The sequence below is a fragment of the Lachnellula hyalina genome (genome assembly GCF_007821495.1).
Source record: "Lachnellula hyalina strain CBS 185.66 chromosome Unknown contig00118, whole genome shotgun sequence".
Taxonomy (NCBI): Eukaryota; Fungi; Ascomycota; class Leotiomycetes; order Helotiales; family Lachnaceae; genus Lachnellula; species Lachnellula hyalina.
Genome location: NW_022157232.1, coordinates 76450 through 96970, shown reverse-complemented (window position 1 = coordinate 96970; position 20521 = coordinate 76450). Strand labels below are relative to the sequence as shown.

Genomic DNA, 20521 nt, shown 5'->3' with positions numbered 1-20521 from the left:
AAGGAAACTTTCCTTCACGACTTCTGGGTTGGCAGAATCGCCTGAAGACCATCTTGGTTCAACAGCTTTGAGTGGGGAGTAGTTTAGCTAAGCCAAAGAACTTTCTGGCAGAGCTTTCGGAATAGTTGAGACATGAATCGTAAAAGTTTGCTTACCAGATGGAGTTGCTGCAGTGCTGGTTCCTACGCTCAAGATGCTGCTTGTGGTGACGACCGAAGGTGATGGTGAGATGGCCACTGAGCTGCTTGTGGTGATGACAGAAGATGATGGTGATACGGCCACCGAGCTGCTTGTGGAAAGGGTAGATGGTACTGATGATGTGGTGGCGAGACAAGCGAAGGCTGAGAACGTTAGCAAGTAATGTTGGAGGAGATGTGGAAGGGCGTACTAGGTTCGGGAATGCTGCCAACATCGTTAATCAAGATTGGCAATGCTGTCGTTCCCGCTGGGAAAGGATTCTGTAATGTGTAGAATACAGTCCAAAGCCATCCCCTGTGGTTTGAAATATCGGGGTTGGGAGTATAACCAAACTGTGCTGCTTGTCCAGGCGTCGTGAACTGGCTATTAACCCAGCCCAAGGTGCCGCTGTTGTTCGAAAATGTGTTTTCGAGGTATCCATTCGCGTTGGTAATAGGATTATACTGATTATCGGGACCGAATCTGAAGTAATGACTGAAATCCTGATCTGCCATGTAACCTGCTATCGGAGCCTTGGCCCACAAAGCCGTGGGGTCAACGACATTGCTGGAGTAGAGACGTCCATCGGGGAGAATCTGAAACCTTGATGCGGTCTGGCCTATATTGTTCAAAACCAGAGTGCATTGAGCTACAAGATATCCGACGCTGTTCATCCGGAGGAAGACTTGCTGTCCTCCGATGAAAACACTCAGGTAGAATTGAGGGCTGGCTGTAGCGGAAGCCGTTGCTAAATTAATGAGTCAGTGTCTAGCACAGAAGATCATTGAAATCTCGTGTACTGATGAAACGACTAAATGAAATAACTGAATGAAATAACAATAAGAAATGTAGTTAGTTGAACGATGAACCTGCTGTCGTGCTTCTAGAGCTTTCGAACCACCACGGCAATTTGACCATGGGGTTATTTGATTGACTAAAGATTATCAGCCTTCGGACCAATAGGGGGTTGGAAGTATACAAACAAATTCGTAGAAGCACGATCAGGCATCGTTCTAGGCTCCTTTTTTCTTGGCAGACTTTGCACTCAAGATGCAAAGGGCCAATGATGAGGAAGTGATTCGCATGAAACTGATCCGCATGAAAGTGAGGTGCAATAAATGGTGAGGACATAGCTCGGTGACTGAATGGCGATAATATGAGGGAGTGGAAGAGATGGTGCAAGTGGCATTACCTGATGTAGTCTTTCTCGTCGTAGTTTGTCCATTAGCAATACAAAAATACGCGCAAAGTAAAAGGGGGAGCAGGGAGCGCATTTTGCCGTAATGCTACTTGACCTTACTAAAGAAGTTAGTTGTTTTTTGATGTACAGTTATGCAAAATAAGTTGTGAAAATTTGATGTTGTGAATATGATGTGAAGTTGTGAAAAGGTTGATCGATAAAACGTGCTGTATGATAGTGATAGTGTCGATGAAGAAGAAAAAGAGAAATCTTCAGGGGAAATAGAGTTTCTGTAGGGACGCGGAAATGAAATACATTCCTTTCCTTGAAGACAGATTCCTAACAACATTCTTGGGCTCAGCGCAGGGGAGAGGAATTATGCTATAATTGGGTGGTGAAATTCCAATACTTTGCGGGAAGGGATAATAATACAATTTGTTGGCCTCTCAGTCCATCAAAAGAATGCCATCACCGCAATGCCAGGCCAAAGAATGCGCATGGCCGTCCAACCAGCAAGTAAAGATTTGCTCTATCAAGCGATAATTGAAACTCGTAAATTCCTCCGCATTGCCAGAGCCCGGATGCCATTTTCGCCCAATAAAACGCAAAGAACATTTTAGACATAGTAAGAACGACAAAATTACCCTCTCGAGTACTTGGCTGAAAAAAAAAAATCAACCAGAGCTATCAACGCTATGTCATTTACATTCAAAATGTTGAACTGTTTTTGATGAAAAGTCTAAAAGCTTTGAGGACCAGAGAGAGTGTACCTTTTCTTCGATGATAGTACCCTACTCTTAATATCGTGATGTCCTCCATCAGATTTCTTCCGGGGACATTTCTTTTGGTATTGCTTTGAACATGTGTTGCAGAACGGGGTTGGAATCGTTCACCTTGATTGCAACCTGAAGTCAAAGACAGATGGCTCTCTGAAGAAAGGATGGTCTGAGTTCGCGCTCGTGGGTTGAGTGTGAGGAAAGCTTAGAGGGGTACCACTGATTATCCACCTTAGCGGTGGGCAAAGAAAGCAGATTAATATTTCGACAACCGGCGTGAGACATTAGATGGGGTGTTTTTGTCCTAAATAAGCTTAGCCCCACCTCTCGGTTAACCAGTTCACTTAGACTTCTTTCTGGATAACCTCAAATCCATCCTACAATTTCGTCTTCAGCTGCATCTGCTGTTGCAATGATCGATGGTTCAATTGCTTAAGTTGCTAAATGAATCGATCTCCTATGCAGAGGTTGTATGGCGTCTAGCGCTACACCTGATAAGCGAACCTTAATTCCGACATCTGCGTCACATCAAGCGCGTCTTCCCCACCCGCCATCCCTCTTCACATTAGCTAGCATTTAAGCCCCTAAGATGGGTGCGATGGCTCTTAGCTAGCATACTATCACCCACATAGAGGCAGCTCGATCGAGAAGCGCTAGCCAGAAGCTGTGTCTACCAAATACAAAAATCCCCCTCACTTCGTTGGCCTCCTTCTGCTTGGTGTAAATTATGTAGACATAAATGTTAAGGATAATGAGTGGCGTTTTTTATGCCTAGGGCTTCAATAACGATAATTAGGCCGCTTAGTGGAATGAGTCTCGAAATTCAATTCAGCTCGCTTTCAAAATTCAAGATGCCTTCATCCTTCGAGAATTATACTTGTCTGATTCAAGGACTCCTGAAACATTTTTATGGGTTTAACATTCCTATCTTATGTCGATCCCTGTACTATACAATTACTAAAATAACATATTCTACACATATTTTACAATATATTAAGTGCTTCATGCCTCGGTGTAGGGGCTCTACGTAGAAGAAAAACGTGTTGGAATGAGCTTGCGGTATTTTATAGTATGTGCGCAATATTAAGTGTATTTTTCAGTACGTTCGGTCTCTATTCCGCGACTTTTTTCTTCTACGTAGAGAAAAGGGGTTTGCTCTCGTTGAGCTACGCGCGACTTCGTCTAAAGATTTGCGAAAAGGGGGAGCAGTCACATGATTATATTTGCATCAACAGCAAATTACTCTTTGTGATAGCTTGCGAGTACAACAGTCGCTCTCTATTACTAAACAAGATTACTGTCATAGCCTTAGAGTAATGCTCTGATTTCTTTGTTGTTGTTAAACCTTGACCATCACAAAGCCACTCACGAAGTTTCCTGGAACAATTCACTGCAAGCTCTGTAGAAGAACAATAACATTCATACAAACAATCAACAAATACTTCTACAAATAAAATACATTAACACGACTCATCATTTGAAATGTTGAATCTACTTTGACAGTATTCACAAACCATCCCAGACGTCAGCAACAAAAGAATCCCACCCCAAACCTCATCACTATGAAGTGGACATTTCTGACCCCCCTCTTCGCAGCAAGCTGTATCTTAGCCGCGCACTCTACTCCGCCTGCCATCCCACCAGGAATAGACTGTGGAACATATTACGGTGCGCCGCTGACCATTCCGCGGCAGCTACCTACCGCTACGCTCGATGGGCTGCAGCGGCGTAAAGACGTAACAATCACAGCGACGGCGACAGCGGTCCAGACGAGCTTGGTGACAACCACGCGGACGGTATTCATCACTGAGCACGACATCAGTTTCAATAACGTGACCGTCACTACAGAAATCATCAGTACTATGATATTGACCGTGACAGCTATCCATACGGAAGTTCACAACCAGACGGAAGTAGTCACAGCCAGTGTTACGGAATCCAAAACTAGCACCACGGTGCAAGTCAGTTTGGTCACGGAAAGAGTCACAGATAGCGCTACAGCCACGACGACGGCGGCCCCAGTTCCAAAACCAGAGACGTTGGCTCAGAAACCCTGGTTCCATGTCGTTCTCTCTATCTTGTTGACGCTGGCGGCTTTCACATGGCCGCTTATGCTTCTGGGGATGTGGATGCAGAGGCAGCGGAGCAGGAAAGTCCGGAATCACCAGCATCAAATAAATCCAGAAGACGACATGGCGCTGAAGGATATTTCGCCAGCGCTGACAGGAGGGTATGTTTGAGAGAGGGTGGGGGATGGAAGGAGAGGGCTTTTTCTTTTGCAAAGATGGGAAATCATGAAACAATTTTTACTCGGTACAGCATATCTATAACAACAGAGAGCAGATTCAATATGCAAGTGATTACATGACGTGAAAGAATATAATTTAGAATGATAAGCCTCAAGCCAACATACCACTTGGTCACCTTAGCTCTTGCAACTGCTAGACTTAGAAAGTGAAACTACAAGGAAATGAACAAACATCCAATCGACTTGTTATTACTATAATTTTAAGTCGAGGAAGAATCACTAGGTAAAGGAGTTTTACTTGCTCTACTAACATGAGGACCTTCCTCTATCACAGTCTCGGCGTAATATTCTGAATCCCAATATCCATCCATCCATGCACACAAGCACCCCTCAAATCCAATCCAACCCACCACATCTCGCCTCCCATCCCCTACACCTCCCATTCACAGCGCAGCAGTTTCCCCAAGCCCATATAATCAACCCCCCTCGTTGATCATACACGCTTCCCGATCCATCCTCCGCGAGAACCGCCTTGCAGCAAGTCAAGAAGCTCTTCAAAAAGAAAAGAAAAAAACCAGTTAGTTACTTAATCAGTCCACGCAAATTAAAATCCGTCTATCTAGAAAAGAAAAGGAGATTCAACTTACAGCACCATAGCCGCGTCGCTTGACGAAAGACCTTATCTGTAGATATAAGCTGTAAAAACGGGAACGGGAACGGGAACGGGAACGGGAGTGGGTGTAGATGATTTATTAACACAATACGAGCAAAAATGCCCACTGCCTATATACAGCAACAGCCAAATACATTCCATCAAAATTTCCCATCTTGAACGCCAGACCCATCTATATATATCCCTCCTTTAATCCCATCATATACTTGTATTGAAATTACAACGTTATTAAAAAACCCACCACGACACACACGACCAACAGCCACGAACTCTGCACTGTCCTCCCCGCACCACTTCCACCGGGTTTATTCCCCGTAGCCTTCCCGCCCAGATACCAGCTCCCAATATCCGTCAACTCGCCCTTGTTATTCAACATGGCAACATTGGGGCCCACATTGCTGACATCACTTCTGAAACTCCCGAAATAGCTGTAGCGGTCGACGTAATCGAGGCGGTCGTAGTATTGGGCCGAGGTGTTGTAGAAGTCTTGGGTTTCGGGGAGGGTGGCGTTGTTGAGGGCATATTCGGTGATCCAGATTGAGGTATTTGGGTATCTGTAGTATACATTCATAAGCTTCCGAGTTCAAGATCAATATTGAGATTGCAGGAGAAACATGGGGAGGGAGGTGAAAGAGGAAGAGGGAAGAAAAACTCACGTCGCAACAACCTCTCCAATATGGCTCGCCAACCCGGCAAAATTCCCATACCAATGAATGGGAATAAAATCTGCTGTACAATTCGTCCCTTGACTCTGGCAAGCCGCAAAAAAGCTCTTTAACCACGTAAAGCCTCCTTCGCCCCCCGTCACAGCAGGCGCCCCAGTCTTGACTCCCTTTGCCCGCAGCGGCTCAACCTGTGCGATCCAATTCGTTGCGGCGTCGACAGGACTCACAGAGCTGCCTCCGGTCGAGGATTCGCCGTCCGGCTCATTGTATGTCATGACATGGCTTATATTCCTCCCGTTGGTGATCAGCGTTTCGATCTCGGACTGGAAGGTGGACGAGGGCGAGAAGAGCATGGGGACGTATTGGAAGTCGGATTGAGTGCGGTTTTGATATGCGGGGGAAGGGGCGGTGGCATAGTTGTAGTACCAGGTTAAATCGCTGGCTCCTTCGACCCAGATCTGGTTGTCGGTGGGGTGTTTGGGGTTGGGGACGAAGACGAGACCGCGTTTACTCGAGGTTGTTTGGGCGGTTGTGAAGGAGGCTGCTGCGAGCAAGAGGGTGCTGGTTTTGAGATGCATTCCTGCTGTTGGAGAAGGGATGGGCCGCAATAGAAGAGGAAGAGGTTCTATTGAGATTTCGAGCAGAGACGCCGAGGTGGAAATTGGGATGGATGCAAGGTTTAATACGAGCTGAGATCTGGACTGTATGCACAAGGGGAATCGGGTCCTCACCCTCGTACAAGCTGATAAGAAACGACAGTGGGGAATATAATATATCCACAAAGGAATATTTGAACAGTGAAAGGAGGGCAGAATTGAAGTAGCAGAGAAGAAGAGAAAGATTATTAGAGAAGAGAAGAAGAGAAGGGGAGTGAGGAAGAAAAGAGGAGAAAATTACATACTCGTAGAACTGAGAAGTCAAAAGTCGTTGCCAGCTTTTGGTGTTGTTCCTTCATTCTAACCGTGCGCTGCTGAACGGGCGAGCACGGGCAATAATGGGGCAATAATGGGGCAATAATGGGGCCCCAGTTCCAGCTTCCGCATTGGCGCTTTACCTACATTTTAGGCTTTGAGATCGATCCAAATCAGGGATAACCCCCTGTAGAGCCCCGCTAAACCAACTCTAAACTCCCTAAACGAGCGGTAAATCCGCCATTTCAGGCCCCTGATCATTAACAGAAAGCGATAAAGCAGGGCCCAGACCAACATTTCATGTCGAGTTCGTATACTCCAAATAACTTCATGCAATTGATCCTGTTGGTTGATTCTTCACGTATCCCATAAACTACAATATTTGTTACAGATATATGTACTCTGCAGGTGCTGGGATGCATAGCGTCTTCTTGGTTAAATGAGCTTTGGCGGATAATCAATTTGATTTCGACCTGGACTCCTGGAGGGAGAATATAAACTATTGAGTGAAAGGGGTCACCTGATCCGACATTTCCTCGAAAGAATAACATGGGAGTACGAGTGAACCTTGAATGACTGTCGAGTGATAGACAAATTTCAAATGCATTATCAAAAGCATTTTCTTCTACAACATTGAGGTGTGGTGGTGGCTGATACACATCCAAATACCGGTACCTAAGCAAAAAAACCTTTATTAGAAATGTTTGTTGTATCGCGTCCCAATGTATACCCTTTATTTGCGTCTTTCCCCGAAGACATCAGGCGCTACATCTGGCTCATGACTCTAGAGCCCCGCGTCGTCGAAGTCAAGCTCCGACTATGGGACATGAATGAAGGCAAAATAATCCACAACCTCCCTCAAAATCTGTATGGAACAGGTACCACCCACGAGCCAGCTTCCGTGGAGAATGCAAGGGGATACGTTGCTCCGTTTCCTGTGGCATTTGCTGTATGCAGAGAATCCCGGTCTACGGTTCGCCATCTCTATCATACCTTTAATGGCCATGCATTCTATACCACCAAAGGGACTCTTATCAATCCTAGAGTTGACATTGTGTATTGTCACGCTTTACTTTACACGCGAAATGTCTATTTTCCAGGGATGCATCCTTCTTTCTACTACCCAGACCGCGATTTACTTTCCCGGCTCGCCATCAACGACACATCACCAGCATCCATCATAACCATCACCAAACTAGCCATGCCCATCAGCGCCTTCAGACTGAAACGCCCGATCCCGGAATGGAAACTGGAAAACGTGGTGCAGACTCTGCGACGCTACGCTTCGCTGAGGCTCTTGATCCTGACAGAGGAGCAGTATGAAAGTCACTATGCCACCCAAGAGCTAACGTTTCCTTTTCCCGGAGAAGCGCAATGGGAGCCGATATTTGAAGAGCCGTTGAAGTGGCAGCCGAGTGATAGTGCGGACAGTGCGATTATGACGAACGGGTTCCTACATGCTAATGTGATTATGGATTTACTGAAGAGAGCTGAGAGTATGGCGGAGGATGGGTGGAAGGCACCGGAGGTGAAGTATGTAACGGTTCGAAGGCAGCCGTCCGAGAAGCAAGCAAGGGACTTGGCTAACAGGCCTCTGATTGCTTTCTGAGACATGGAATTGTCTGTCAAACTTCTAGCCTTCCGCGAGCCTTCCCCCTCGTGTTACCCATTCGCATATTTCGTAAGAGAGGTGTAAGGGCTGCTTAATTGCAAATACAAGTCTATCAAAAGAATCGATCTTACTCAGCGGGAGCACTATCGGAGAATAGAGCAAGGTTCAATCGAGTGCGGCGGTGGAAGCTGCCAATTACAAGAACATATGCACCGGAACCTTCAATGCTCTTTTTCTAAGTCTCGAGGTAGTATTCAAGACAGCAGAAGCAGAGAGTGGGGAGGGATGGACTACGCCAGAGGTCAAACATAGCAGAGTTGTAAAAGAACAATCAACTTAGGTATGTCAAGCACTGCATAAGGCACACTCCGAGTCTCAAACGCTAACACCAAAAGATTTCCCCATGGGCCACGAACCTTCGACACAAATGTCTTTTTCGCTACACCACTTTTACTTCCACCCCGATCTTCACCTCTAGCACACAGCACACAGCACACAGCACTCATTTAACCATAAAAGCACTCTCCCCCTCCTTAACATCCACCTCCTCCCTCTCCACTTTCACAACCTCAGAGTGCGACGGTCCTCTATCGAGATCCTTCAACAGCTTCTCGATATCCCCTTCTTCGCCCTGAGCTTCACCTTCCACCTACCCACACTCGCATATCAGCATGGTTCTGTCCTTCCCGAACCCCCCCACACACACACGTGATAAATTCATACCTTGTTATTGGGTACATTCTTCACCCAGCCTGTGAGGTTGTACGCCGTTGCTCTCTTTCGGGTGAAGTAGCGAAATCCAACTCCTGCATATCCATACAACATGAGCCTCACATTCGTCCGTTCCTTCTTTCTTCTCTCAACCGCATTGGAAGTGAACTGAAGCAAACAAGCTCACCTTGCACCTCGCCGTGGACGCGGAAGGAAATCTGTAATACAATAATCAGCTTCTGGTTTCCAGAGCATTGTTAATTTGCTAAGGGCAGTGTTGATTTACTCTTTGCACCATGATTGATTGATTGGTTGTGATTTTACTGGTTTAAGGCATTTGATTTTGCGATTGGTTTATCGATTAAGGTGTTAATTTGATGGTGTTTGGAATTTATGTCGATGACGAAAGAGGACGAGGCGGGGTGGCAGAATGCTTTCTTGAATTGGAAGGCGGTGAGTGAGGAAGCGAGGATTCCTTCCCGTGCGGTGCACTACCTGCGACTTTTAATGCCTATAAAGCTATAACAGTTCAACAAAGCTTACTCCTTGAAAGCACTACCCCAGCTAATATATTTCTATGTGAAATTCTAACTATCTATCAAGGATGATAATAGACATCGCTGATCATAAGCTGATCTCAAAAGAGCCTTCCTTACTCTGCTATTAGGCTTCGAATATATTAGTTGATCTCTCTTCTTTCTATTTCTTTTTTCTTTTCTTTAATCAAATCACAGTGATACCAGTGTTGCATTGCTCTATTTGACATCTTTCAATTGGCGCTCAGGGGAAGTAATCCTGTCAAGTTCTATGAAGGTGCACCACATGCTCACTGTAAAGTTTATCAACAATGGTATGTCATATATTTGATATAGTAGCGGTCAATCTTGGTGGGGTTTCATGTACGCTACCACGAAATAACTCAAACGTGTCTGTCAGTAACCCTGGTGATAGACTTTCGAGGTGCTATTTCCAGAGATGAACGATGCGGCGGAACAGAGTCTATTCCGCCGTCGTTTTCATCCTCCGCGGAGAGTCCGTAAACTTCAACCGCCGAATCTAACCCAACCTCCGCATCTCGCATCTGGTTTCAAAGCATGGCCTGATATCTATCCGATCGATCAGTAGTTCCCCGGCTATAAAGGGGATTGTGAAGCCCCGTTCCCGGTTCTAAATGTTAAGCTCCTCATTCTTCACTTCCCTCTACAACTATCCATATCCACCAAATTTTGTATCAAGCGCTATATTCGACCTACAAGCTCGACCAAAAGAAGAAGAAGAAACATATCACCATGCATCTTTTCATCACAGGAGCCACAGGATATATCGGATCCGTCTGTGTGGAAAAGGCCATCGCCGAAGGCCACACCGTCCACGGACTCTCGCGCACCGAAGCCGGGGATGCAAAACTAACAGCACTGGGCGTAATCCCAATCCGTGGCGACCTGACGACATTCTCACTCCTCGCGCAGGAAAGCGCCAAAGCGGACGTCGTTCTCCACTGTGCATTCAACCACGATTTCAGCGGCGGGGCGTTCGAAGAAAACGTACGCATAGACTGCGAAGCCATCAACGCCCTAGCGGACGGTTTGAAGGGCTCGGGCTCAGGGAAACACCTCATCGTATCCTCTGCGTGCGGCGGCCGCGTACCGGATCCGGACGGGGGAGAGGTCGACGAGACAGCGGCGGAGGATGCGAATTTCCCGCTGAAGGCGCGCAGGGTGTCTGATGCGCACGCGATGGCGAAGGATGGAGACGGAGTCAAGGTTAGTCTGCTGCACATCGCGCCTTTGGTGTACGGCCGTGCTGGGAGTGCGTTTGTACCCATGCTCATTGCCAGGGCGCACGCTGCTCGCGAGGCGTTGTATATTGGAGACGGGAGTCAGAAAATGACAACGTTGCATGTCGATGATGCTGCGACGTTGTATCTGGCGCTTGCGAAACATTCTGCGAGTACTGGAGGTGCTTTCAACGCCTCTGGGTCTACTACAAACACTGCCAAGGAAGTAGCGGAGGCAGTGGGTACTCTGCTTCATGTTCCTGTCCGCTCAGTTACTTTGGAGGAGGCTGTTAAGGAGGAGAATCTGGGGCCGCTCTTGTCGATGGTTATGGGTACCCAATACGTGTGTAGAGCAAGCAGCAAGAAGGCGAGGGAAGAGTTGGGGTGGAAACCGACTGGTGTTGATTTGCCTACTGATGTTGCTCATGGGTCATATACCAAATATGCTGCGAAACTAGCGCAAAATGTATAGGCTTGCAAAAGTTGTACGCATCGGAACATTGGAAACTAGGGCTCAGTCTTGCCTAGTATGGATTTTGGACGCTGGAAATGGGTTTCAGGGGATTTGAGAATGTGGTTTCTCCGCAGTCAACATTCAAAATCTGTCTATGGTGTAGTGTTTCTAAAGTACGAATTATTTTCGAGGGTTTTGACTTACATCGAGAATAAAAGGGGAGGTCGTCATGTGACGGGTGGTCTTAGTGCGTCAGACTGAGACGGGTATATTTAACATTGACACTTATTCAACATCTCCTAAATCTTTTCAGTTTAATGGACTATGATATTTTTCTTCCTCCTGTCCGTCGAGAAATACGAACCAGGCTATTATTAACGAGGTCTGAGTCATTCACCGACAACCCGGCGGTAGGAATGACTGACTGTCCTCTCTACTTAAACTTACTTTCGATCTCTCCTTCATCCAATGTTTCAAAATCCCAAAGACCAGCCCATCCACTACGGTACACACAATTACAATTCTAATTACAACTTGTAAACATGGACCCCCTCTCAGAGCTCGAGCGAATGGCCCAAAACGCCACAGCCAGCTCTCCCAGCCCGCCCACCGAAGCCTGCATCTCCCGCTGGCAGCACCTATTCCAGTACACGCGATCCGAAGCCCAGATCCTAATCGCCACGCACCGTAGCGACGTGACGCGTATCCGGATCCCGGACTCGCACTGGGCGCTGGTGCGCGAAGAGCGCGAGGCGGCGGGCTATGACCGCGAGACGTACGAGCACAGTCTGCAGTTGAAAGACGTGTTGAATGCGCAGAGCACGGTTGTGCATGATGGCGAGGGCAAGGCATGGTGCTTGATCCGGCTGGGGGGCCTGTTGGGCAGCGCGGAGAAGGTGCGGGATGTTGCGGGGTTGGGGGAGGTTCCGGGGGTTACGGAGGGGTGGAATGAGATGGGGATGGTGAGGTTTTGTATGGTTGATGAGGAGGCGAAGAAGAATATTGAGAGGTGGGTTGAGCAGCAGCAGGTGCTGTGATGGATGGTTGAAGTAACTAGGGAGTTGGGTTCAGGGGTCGGGTCGCGTTTGCTGATTTGGGGTGTCTCTGTGCTCTGTGTTCAGGAAACTGGATGGTGTGAGAATGTAGAGGAAGCCGGCTATCCCTGATCAAAGTTTTGATATCCTCGCGGAATTGATAGTCGTGCATTACTCGAGACTATTCGAATGCAAATTAGTTGATCTACTCCCACTCTGTCTCGTATGGAATGATGTTTTGCATCCATATTCCCTTTTTGCATACTTTTAGCAGAAGTTTGAGCCTGATTTTGAGACTCCTAATCAAGTATCTCAACCTAACTCCTACTTACCTAGTTCTAACTCCTGCGGTCTTTCCTGTACAAGGCCCACCAATTTTAAACCCGTAAACTCGTTATTGCTCCTATATGCATGCTGGACATGAAAACGACACCGATTTTTTTTCGACTTTTATCCCACGCTACATGGCACCAATTTTTCGGAGCACCTCAAAGCTTCTACTTTTTGTGGATTCGACCGTAAAACATTTTAGGAGTCAACTCCCTCACCATGTGAGAGTGGACGGGTCACGCTATACCTCACCACCCCATCCTCGTCGGCAGCATGCGCGCTCGAACCTCTACTCGCTATCTCCGGATCCAAGGATCCGGGACTAGTCGAACTCAATATTACACCCTCTGATCGAGGCAATGAACCCCTTGAAAACACTGTAAGTTTTGTTTCCGATCCATTGGAATTCAGCGATGTGCATCCCAATCTCGTGAGCCAGGACGGGATACGTTTCCTGTGGTATTTCAGAAACGCAGGGAGGACGAAGAGACATGCGCAGATGAGGCCTATATCTACTTCCAGGATACTGAGATGGTTTAGTGCCTAGATAATCACAAGGAGTCTATGAGGACGTACGACCAAATGCCTACACGGGTAGTATTCCACGTGAAGTCCATAGAATTCTTGTTATTGATCAAGATCCCCATTCGGGCAATGCTTGTCGCACAAGCACTATACTCGAATTAGCATCAGTGTAATGCCCATGCCATGTCTGTTGATTGCAATTGCCGAGAAAAAGGAGAAAGAGAAATCCTTACAAGACACCCAATTCGAAGACGACAAGAATCCTCACCTTGTGCATCGTTCCGACGGGAAGCGCTATAACCGTCGGGATGGGCACGAGCAGGATGTAGAGATCGCTGAACACATCCAGGCGCCCGAGAAATAAGCCAAAGCATGACCTTGGTAACAACGACCGCCGTTGATGGCATCATGCCATATATCAGGAGGCGGTTGGCATTGGAAGAACGACACGATGAACACGCTGATGTAGGCTATTGACACAAAAGCGATGCCAGCATTGACGAACAGGAGGGTGTTGCGGGAGGGGTGGAAGATGTGCCGGTAGAAGAGGAGGCAGGTTAGTTTGACAAACATCTGGAGGGCGTTGTAGACAAAGATGCCGATGGCGAAGGGCTGTACATGTCTTGCTATTAGTGGAGATTCTCAGGCTATGGAAACATGGCTGATTGAGGTGGGGAGGTAGGTACCTCGTAGGCCTTTGGGAAGTCCTTCATGGGTATGTCCCAAACATGGTGCCCGAGTCCATTTGCCTCAGCTAGAACGATTCAGTCAATTAAAAATTCGACAGACGGAGCTCAATCAGACACAACCCACCTGTGAGTTGGAGAGCAGAGAAAGTGATAGTCAACAGCTTGAAGGGCCGTTAGTTGAAATTCGGGTGCATTCAGCCATCTAAACGTACATAGGAGATTACACAGAAGCCTAGATATAGATAACAGTAAGCTTCGTCCATGCAATCAATCTTTATGTGGAGAGAGTCGCACAATCATCCAGACTTATCCTCCTAGCGATGAACACCTTAGTATACAACCGCAACGCAACAAAGACCGTGACGAAAACAAGACACAGCACATTCGACGTGATTATAAAGATCGTCTGATCTTCCGGATCGACATAATTTGACTGCACACCATCCGGCGGTGGCATTAGGGGGGTATTTAGCGTCAAGTTCCCCATAACCACCAAACCATCGCTATGTTCACATGTAGCAAGCCGTTTGAAAAATCTTGAATAACGGTACCTCAACATAAAAGCGAACGCGACAGATGTAGTGTCGATGACTTGATATATTATTCAAAATAGAATTCCCATTTTCCCGCCTACCTACTCCTATTTTCCGGGGCCGGGTAGCGCCAGCGATCATTCTCTAGTAACCTTCGGAAATCCACGGGCATGAACCCGAGCATGTGGAAGGCTGACCCATCTAGTGCAAATACGGTTGGGAAACCTTCACAAATGCCGAACGAAGCAATGGAATGAGACAAGTCACTCGCCGCCCTTGGTAGGAAAGCTAGCGTCAATCAGATTGAAGACTAGATCGGGAATTCTCCATATCGTACGCGAACCACAGAAGACGTCGCAGTTGAGGTAGAGACTTGTCGTCCGCTTTAACGAGTGATCTATAAGTTGTCAAGTGTTGTTCCAAGGCTCTTCTGATCCGATGCCCTACAACCAACTAACAAAGCATATGCCCTCATTCGTTTTCGCAATTCGTACTCACTAATATCATAAGTTTGATGATACTAGATATGACAATAATATAACATATAAATCCACGCCACTTCAAGAGATCAGAATGAACGAAATAGAGCATGTCCTACCTCAAAACCCATTAAAACCCATTCTAGTCAATGCCGTGCAGTTCTAGAAATTACGCGAGGGTAAAGCTACCTACGCTCGGTACGGTACGGAGTCCTGCCTAGGTACTTTATGCGGAAACTCTCTTTCTACGCTAAACAACCTTCCCCGCAAGCCCGGTTAGAGTCTCCAGAGACCCCACTCAGACTTGAGAAAAGGCTGAGTAACGAACGCGCTTAACGAGCCCCTCCCCCTCAATATATAGAGAAAACACTCATCACGCTCCGAGAATATGGCTCGTCCTCGGGCTACCTACCTATCGTAACAATTCCGAATAATATAAAGTTAATATGAAACCGCTCCAAAGTTAATAGTTTTGGTATGACGATGATTACTTTCGCATAATGTATACTTCGCGTAATATATACTTCGTGTTCGCATATTAAGGGGGGCCTGAGCGTTGCCGTTTACCCAGTGAACCTGAGGTTTTGGCATTAGTAACGCTATTTTGCATTTAATCATCTTGATTTTAAGTAGATATTTTTAAGAGTTTAAAGAGTCGAAAGTTTGTCAATCCAAAATCATGCTTCATGCGATTTTATGTACCTATATGCCTAATTTAAAAGCCCCAACCATACATACAATCACAATTGCTCATTGACAAACAGTCCAGCCATTCCCTGTCCAGTCCCAATACACATACTTGTTAACAAGATCTTCTTCTTCTGCCTCCTGCATTCACTCAGTCCAGTCACAATCTGTCTCGCACCAGTAGCACCCAACGGGTGACCCAAGGCAATAGCTCCACCTCGGGGGTTCATCTTCTCGTACGGCAGCTTTAGCACATCCTTGCAGTAGACTGCCATAGATGCGAAGGCTTCATTGATTTCAATAACGTCGAGGTCGTCAACCGTGATGTTGTATTTTGTAAGGAGTTTGGGAATGGCGATTGAGGGGCCGATACCCATAATACGAGGAGCAAGACCTGCGACAGTGGAGCCGACATATTTGGCGAGGATGGGTTGGCCGAGCTCGATGGCGCGGGACCGCTTCATGAGAAGGACTGCAGCAGCTAAAATAACAAATTAGCATCCATCCTCACATAGAAATCGCTGGACATACCTCCATCCGTAACCTGACTGGAATTTCCACCAGTAGATTTATCCCCGAAATCTGGGAAAGCAGGGCGGATCTTGTTCAAAGCCTCGAAAGTAGTGCCGTATCTTGGACCCTCATCTTTTGTCAAAGTTACCTTCTTGACCTCCCCAGTCTTGGGATCCTTGACTTCAGTAGTAATTGGCACAATCTCATCATCAAACCACCCAGCCTTCTGTGCAATCTCTGCACGGTTATAGCTCTCCGCCGCATACCGATCTTGCTGTTCTCTAGAAATATTGAAATCCTTGCCAACATTCTCAGATGTTTGCCCCATGGGCTGCATACAATCGGCCGCTTCTTGGGTCTTGAGAATCTCGGGGTGGAAGGGACGCTCAAGACGGTCGCCACCCACGGACATCGACTCTGCGCCAATAGCAACACCAATATCGATGCTACCGGAGGAGATTTGGTTCGCGATGTCTTGGGTGGCTTTGAGGCCGGACGAGCAGAATCGGTTCACAGTTGAGGAGGCGGTCGTATTCGGGAAGCCGGCTGCGAGAGCGGCGGCGCGGACAATGTATGAGGCTTTGCCTTCGGAGACCTGCGCATGATGGATTAACAGATGTATTCTGCGTAGGAAGGGAGATGTTGTACATTGCCACAGCAGATATCTTCCACGAGTTGTGGATCGAGTTTTGACTTCTGGACGACTTGCTGCAACAGCGCGTATATGAGGTAGTCGAGCTGTGTGTCCTTGAATCCTCCTTTGAAACTCTTCGCTAGCGGGGTTCGGATTGCGAGGGTAATGACTATATCGTCGGCATTCTTAGAGGTGCTAGGGATGAGATTAGGAGGTGTTTGCCATAAATTCCGGGAGGGGAAAGAAAGCTTACATGGATGACAATCCGGAAGAACCAGGAGTCAAATGTTTGAGAATCGAACTGAGTCTTTCGCCGGCCATCTTAAGAGATTTACGGTACGTAGGTTGTGCAGAGGGATGCTTTGTTATTGTTATTCTTGCTGTTGTTGTTGGCGATGGGGAAAGAGGACGGCTTTTAAGGATGTCTTCGTAACTGTTGATTAGTCTGGTGTGGGGGAGATGCCGAGGCAGGCAGGGGAAGAACAAGGGATGGATCGACCGAGAAGCCGACTATTCTGATCACGTGAATCGCGACAATCACATTGATTACGAGAAGGTATATTTTCAAATGGATACATATTCTGGATTTCAGACATCATCAAAGGGAAGTTTTCCTATTACTTCCTTGGTGAGCGCCGCTTTGGACGCGTCATATTGAGAACGTGATTACTTGCTAATGACCGCGTATTCTTTATTGTTTACTTCGTCAAGCCCTTTTTTCTTTCAAACCTCGCGGCTTTTCTCGCTAGCAGCTTGATACCTTTCTCTGTCCGCTAAGTGGCGGGGGTGCAGGGAGGGCCGATTTCTCTTTTTACTTGTTTCTCCGCGGTATGAAGTTATACTCGTGGTTTGGACTGCTTCGGGAGGTTTGCACAGTGCAAGTTGCACTTTGGTACGGGACCAATTGGCACTCACAGTTCATTGCGCCCTGGACCTTGCATCTTGTACAGCTGCATATAGTCTTATTGCCTTCATATAGGCCTGGTGGCGACTTCCCCAGACGGGGATGTAACTGATCTTGAGCATCTGCATATTATAGTTAGTCTGATCCAAGCAGGCGCTGACGTCTACGCTATCAACGAGAATGGACAATCCGTGTCAGATATGGTATACTCTGGATCACCCGAGGCACATTTTTGTGGCAGCTACAGAAGAATCTATAGGAGGCAGCATTGGGGATCTGCGGCTATGATCTTGTTGAGTTCCGAAGAGCTCGTGATACAAGGGTTCATTTCAGCCGACGGTATTTGAGAAGTTCTTACCAATGCTTCCAAAGGAGGGTCAGGGAGGCCACGGATGATTGCCAGTTGGAAGACATACAGTCGTATGATGGTGATGATTTTCTTTCAACTACGTCGGACTGGGATGACGAGGAACTGGGCGAAGTTGGCGAGGAACACAAGTCCTTGGAAAATGAGGAACAGTTACCTACTCGACCAATTTCCCCGAGTGGTTAAAATCAGCTGTTGAGGACGGCAGCGAAGGCTTTCAAATACCCGAGGAGGACCTTATGGACATTGATGAGAGTTCTCATTCACTGGATGCGCCATCGATGAGTCGATGACACCAGCCTGACTTGAATTGCAAGAGAAAGAGCCGGAGGTCAATCCGTGGAGGGATATATTAACCAATTAATGGAATGATCATTGGGATTGGACTAAGCCTTTTGCTCATCACTGACTAATTTGTCTAGTCATTTCAGGGAGCTAGAACATAGTACTTCCAGACCGCCCCTGCCATTTCGATATTTCTAATGATCTTACAGATATTCACACACAAACCCAAGAGTCATGACTAAGCGCATTTACCACTCTTACAAACCAGAACATCAGAGCAATCGTTCTCATCCGAGCATGTAGCGCCTGCTGAATGTTAATAAACCTTCATTCACACCCGATATGAGACTTACCTGCACAATGTCCAGGCCACGAGCAATTACCAGTAGAAGTTGGAGCGCCCGCCGAGGAAGACTTTGTCAATGTCTTCAAGGTTGTTGCGGGTAGAATAGGATTCAACGAGCTTATGGTAGTGCCACTTCCATCACCAATCCGCTGGATGAGCTTGTCGCCGAGTGACTTGATGCTGCTTTCAAAATCGGTAGCAGAGTCAGCATCCCAGGCAGCACCTGCTCCAGGAACGGCGTCTTCTCCTGTGAAGGCGATGTAAAGGACGTCCGTTTCATCATGACCGGAATTACCATTTACACTGTTGCCGAAACAGAATGTTGCCATTGAGATGGACGCTTCTCCGATGACGGCCTTTGGTCCATCATCGCCGTTTTCGTCGCCCCATATACCATAGAACTTGGAAACATCAGCACAGGTCATCGTTCCCCCGGAACTTTTCAATCATACCATCTTGCCACCGCATACCACGGCCATCAAGCTCAGTGGTTCCACGCCCTTGCTTTGAGGATCGAATGAGCCCTTGCTTCCCACGTTTCCAAACACTACGTAGGGATGCACGAAGGCGTTCAAATCCGTCACTCCTTTGTTATAGGAAGCAACTGTATCTTCGAACGACGTCTGGCTTTGGGTGTCATCAGATGGTCCACATCGTCCATCATCACCCTTCCCATGCTGCTCTCCATCGCAGTCGATATCCATATCTGCCATTGCGCCTCCAGTACCTTGAAGGTATATGACTTGGTAGTCATCGAGATGGTCGCCGCAGTAAAAGAATGCTGCTCTTGATTAGTACTAATCTAGATATGAGGTGGATGGACGAACTATTTGGGCCATCATCATGGGCATAAAACCCCTCGCTCAGCTTTTTACTGCAGGATCCTGCCGACTTGATGCCATCATAGAAACTCTGGACATTACTTGGAACATCTGCAGCCAAGCAGCGGCTGGCGAGAACTATACCTAGAAATGGGCTGTAAGAACGCATGATTAATTAATATGCTGAAAAAAAGTCCGGACGAAGAGTTTATTTAGCTTACAGGAAGGAATAGTACTTTATATATATAAACTTATTTATATCTCATCCCGTATAGCTACACAATTATAGCTGTACAAGCTCTGTACTAACATTCCATGGTGTAAGAAACTCCTCGAAGGAATCAAAGCCCACCAATGGCGCACAAACCCGTCCCATCAAATTAGCTTGACCCCCCAATCCCCCAATACGATGTCACAGTAGCACCAAAACCTTAATTATGTGTCTTTTGCATGCCGTCTAAGGAGCGCGCAGGATGAGCTAGAACGCAGATATTAGACGGATTGGGCGTTACGCCCCGCTTTTAGCTTCTCACCCGCGCAGATCTTATCAATGCCTTGCAGGCAGGACGGCAAGCTTATCTAAGTTTGAAACAGGTACGAGGTGGAAGGTAATTTACGGTTGCTAGAAGAGGAAGGGTTCTTTGCCGAAAGCCTCACGGGTTGAAAATTGAACGGCTGAAGTTCTGGCTGGGTTGCTTTGGGATTTCAGAGTCGGGAAGCAGAGCGGGAATTAAGTAATACAGTCATGTGCTGAGTAAGGTCAGGGTAAAAGCCTTTTCTCCTGAGATATCATATTATTTTTGGTACTTGAAATGTTTCCCTTTTTGGGGGCGTTCATTGGACAGGATGGTCGTAATGTTGAACTTTGCAAGGCCACCGAATGCAACAGTCACCAGGTAAGATCTCACATAAGGTAGGTAGACCAGCCTCAACGCCGGATACGGGTACAGTCACTGTGAAAACACATAGTATCCTGCGAGGATGGAGAAATGTCTAGAACCGCCGTGTCAGCGTTCTAGAAGTGAGACGGCGAGCACAAAATCATGTAACTCACATCTAGGATTACAGGTGCCAATCATAGTCTTTTAGGTTTCTCTGCAACTGAGACTTTCGTTTGCACTTAAGAAAGAAACCCCAAAGCTTACCTAGATATTCTAGTAGACGCCAGGGAATTGGCATATAGAGCAAGC

At 47.0% G+C, this 20521-nt stretch overlaps 6 protein-coding genes across 6 annotated transcripts; 2 read left to right on the top strand and 4 right to left on the bottom strand.

Moving 5' to 3' along the window:
• Positions 1-5271: 5271 nt before the first annotated feature.
• asl1_1 (Alkali-sensitive linkage protein) lies at positions 5272-6297 on the bottom strand (the record flags this gene model as incomplete). The annotated part of the gene is made up of 2 exons (XM_031152492.1): positions 5272-5608; positions 5711-6297. 2 exons carry the CDS (start codon positions 6295-6297, stop codon positions 5272-5274), a joined length of 924 nt encoding a protein of 307 aa, XP_031003561.1.
• Positions 6298-8744: 2447 nt separating this feature from the next.
• acyP (Acylphosphatase) lies at positions 8745-9067 on the bottom strand (the record flags this gene model as incomplete). The annotated part of the gene is made up of 2 exons (XM_031152491.1): positions 8745-8891; positions 8966-9067. The coding sequence occupies 2 exons, from the start codon at positions 9065-9067 to the stop codon at positions 8745-8747; spliced, it is 249 nt and encodes an 82-aa protein (XP_031003560.1).
• Positions 9068-10242: 1175 nt separating this feature from the next.
• LHYA1_G007561 (Uncharacterized protein) lies at positions 10243-11202 on the top strand (the record flags this gene model as incomplete). The annotated part of the gene is made up of 1 exon (XM_031152490.1): positions 10243-11202. One exon carries the CDS (start codon positions 10243-10245, stop codon positions 11200-11202), a length of 960 nt encoding a protein of 319 aa, XP_031003563.1.
• Positions 11203-11726: 524 nt separating this feature from the next.
• On the top strand, positions 11727-12221 carry LHYA1_G007560 (uncharacterized protein; the record flags this gene model as incomplete). The annotated part of the gene is made up of 1 exon (XM_031152489.1): positions 11727-12221. The coding sequence occupies one exon, from the start codon at positions 11727-11729 to the stop codon at positions 12219-12221; it is 495 nt and encodes a 164-aa protein (XP_031003562.1).
• Positions 12222-15514: 3293 nt separating this feature from the next.
• Acaa1a (3-ketoacyl-CoA thiolase A, peroxisomal) lies at positions 15515-16929 on the bottom strand (the record flags this gene model as incomplete). The annotated part of the gene is made up of 4 exons (XM_031152488.1): positions 15515-15942; positions 15993-16569; positions 16623-16803; positions 16862-16929. The coding sequence occupies 4 exons, from the start codon at positions 16927-16929 to the stop codon at positions 15515-15517; spliced, it is 1254 nt and encodes a 417-aa protein (XP_031003554.1).
• A 1562-nt stretch (positions 16930-18491) lies between these two features.
• On the bottom strand, positions 18492-19500 carry csn (Endo-chitosanase; the record flags this gene model as incomplete). Its single annotated transcript, XM_031152487.1, has 3 exons — positions 18492-18911; positions 18963-19291; positions 19338-19500. 3 exons carry the CDS (start codon positions 19498-19500, stop codon positions 18492-18494), a joined length of 912 nt encoding a protein of 303 aa, XP_031003555.1.
• Between the last annotated feature and the right edge of the window lie 1021 nt (positions 19501-20521).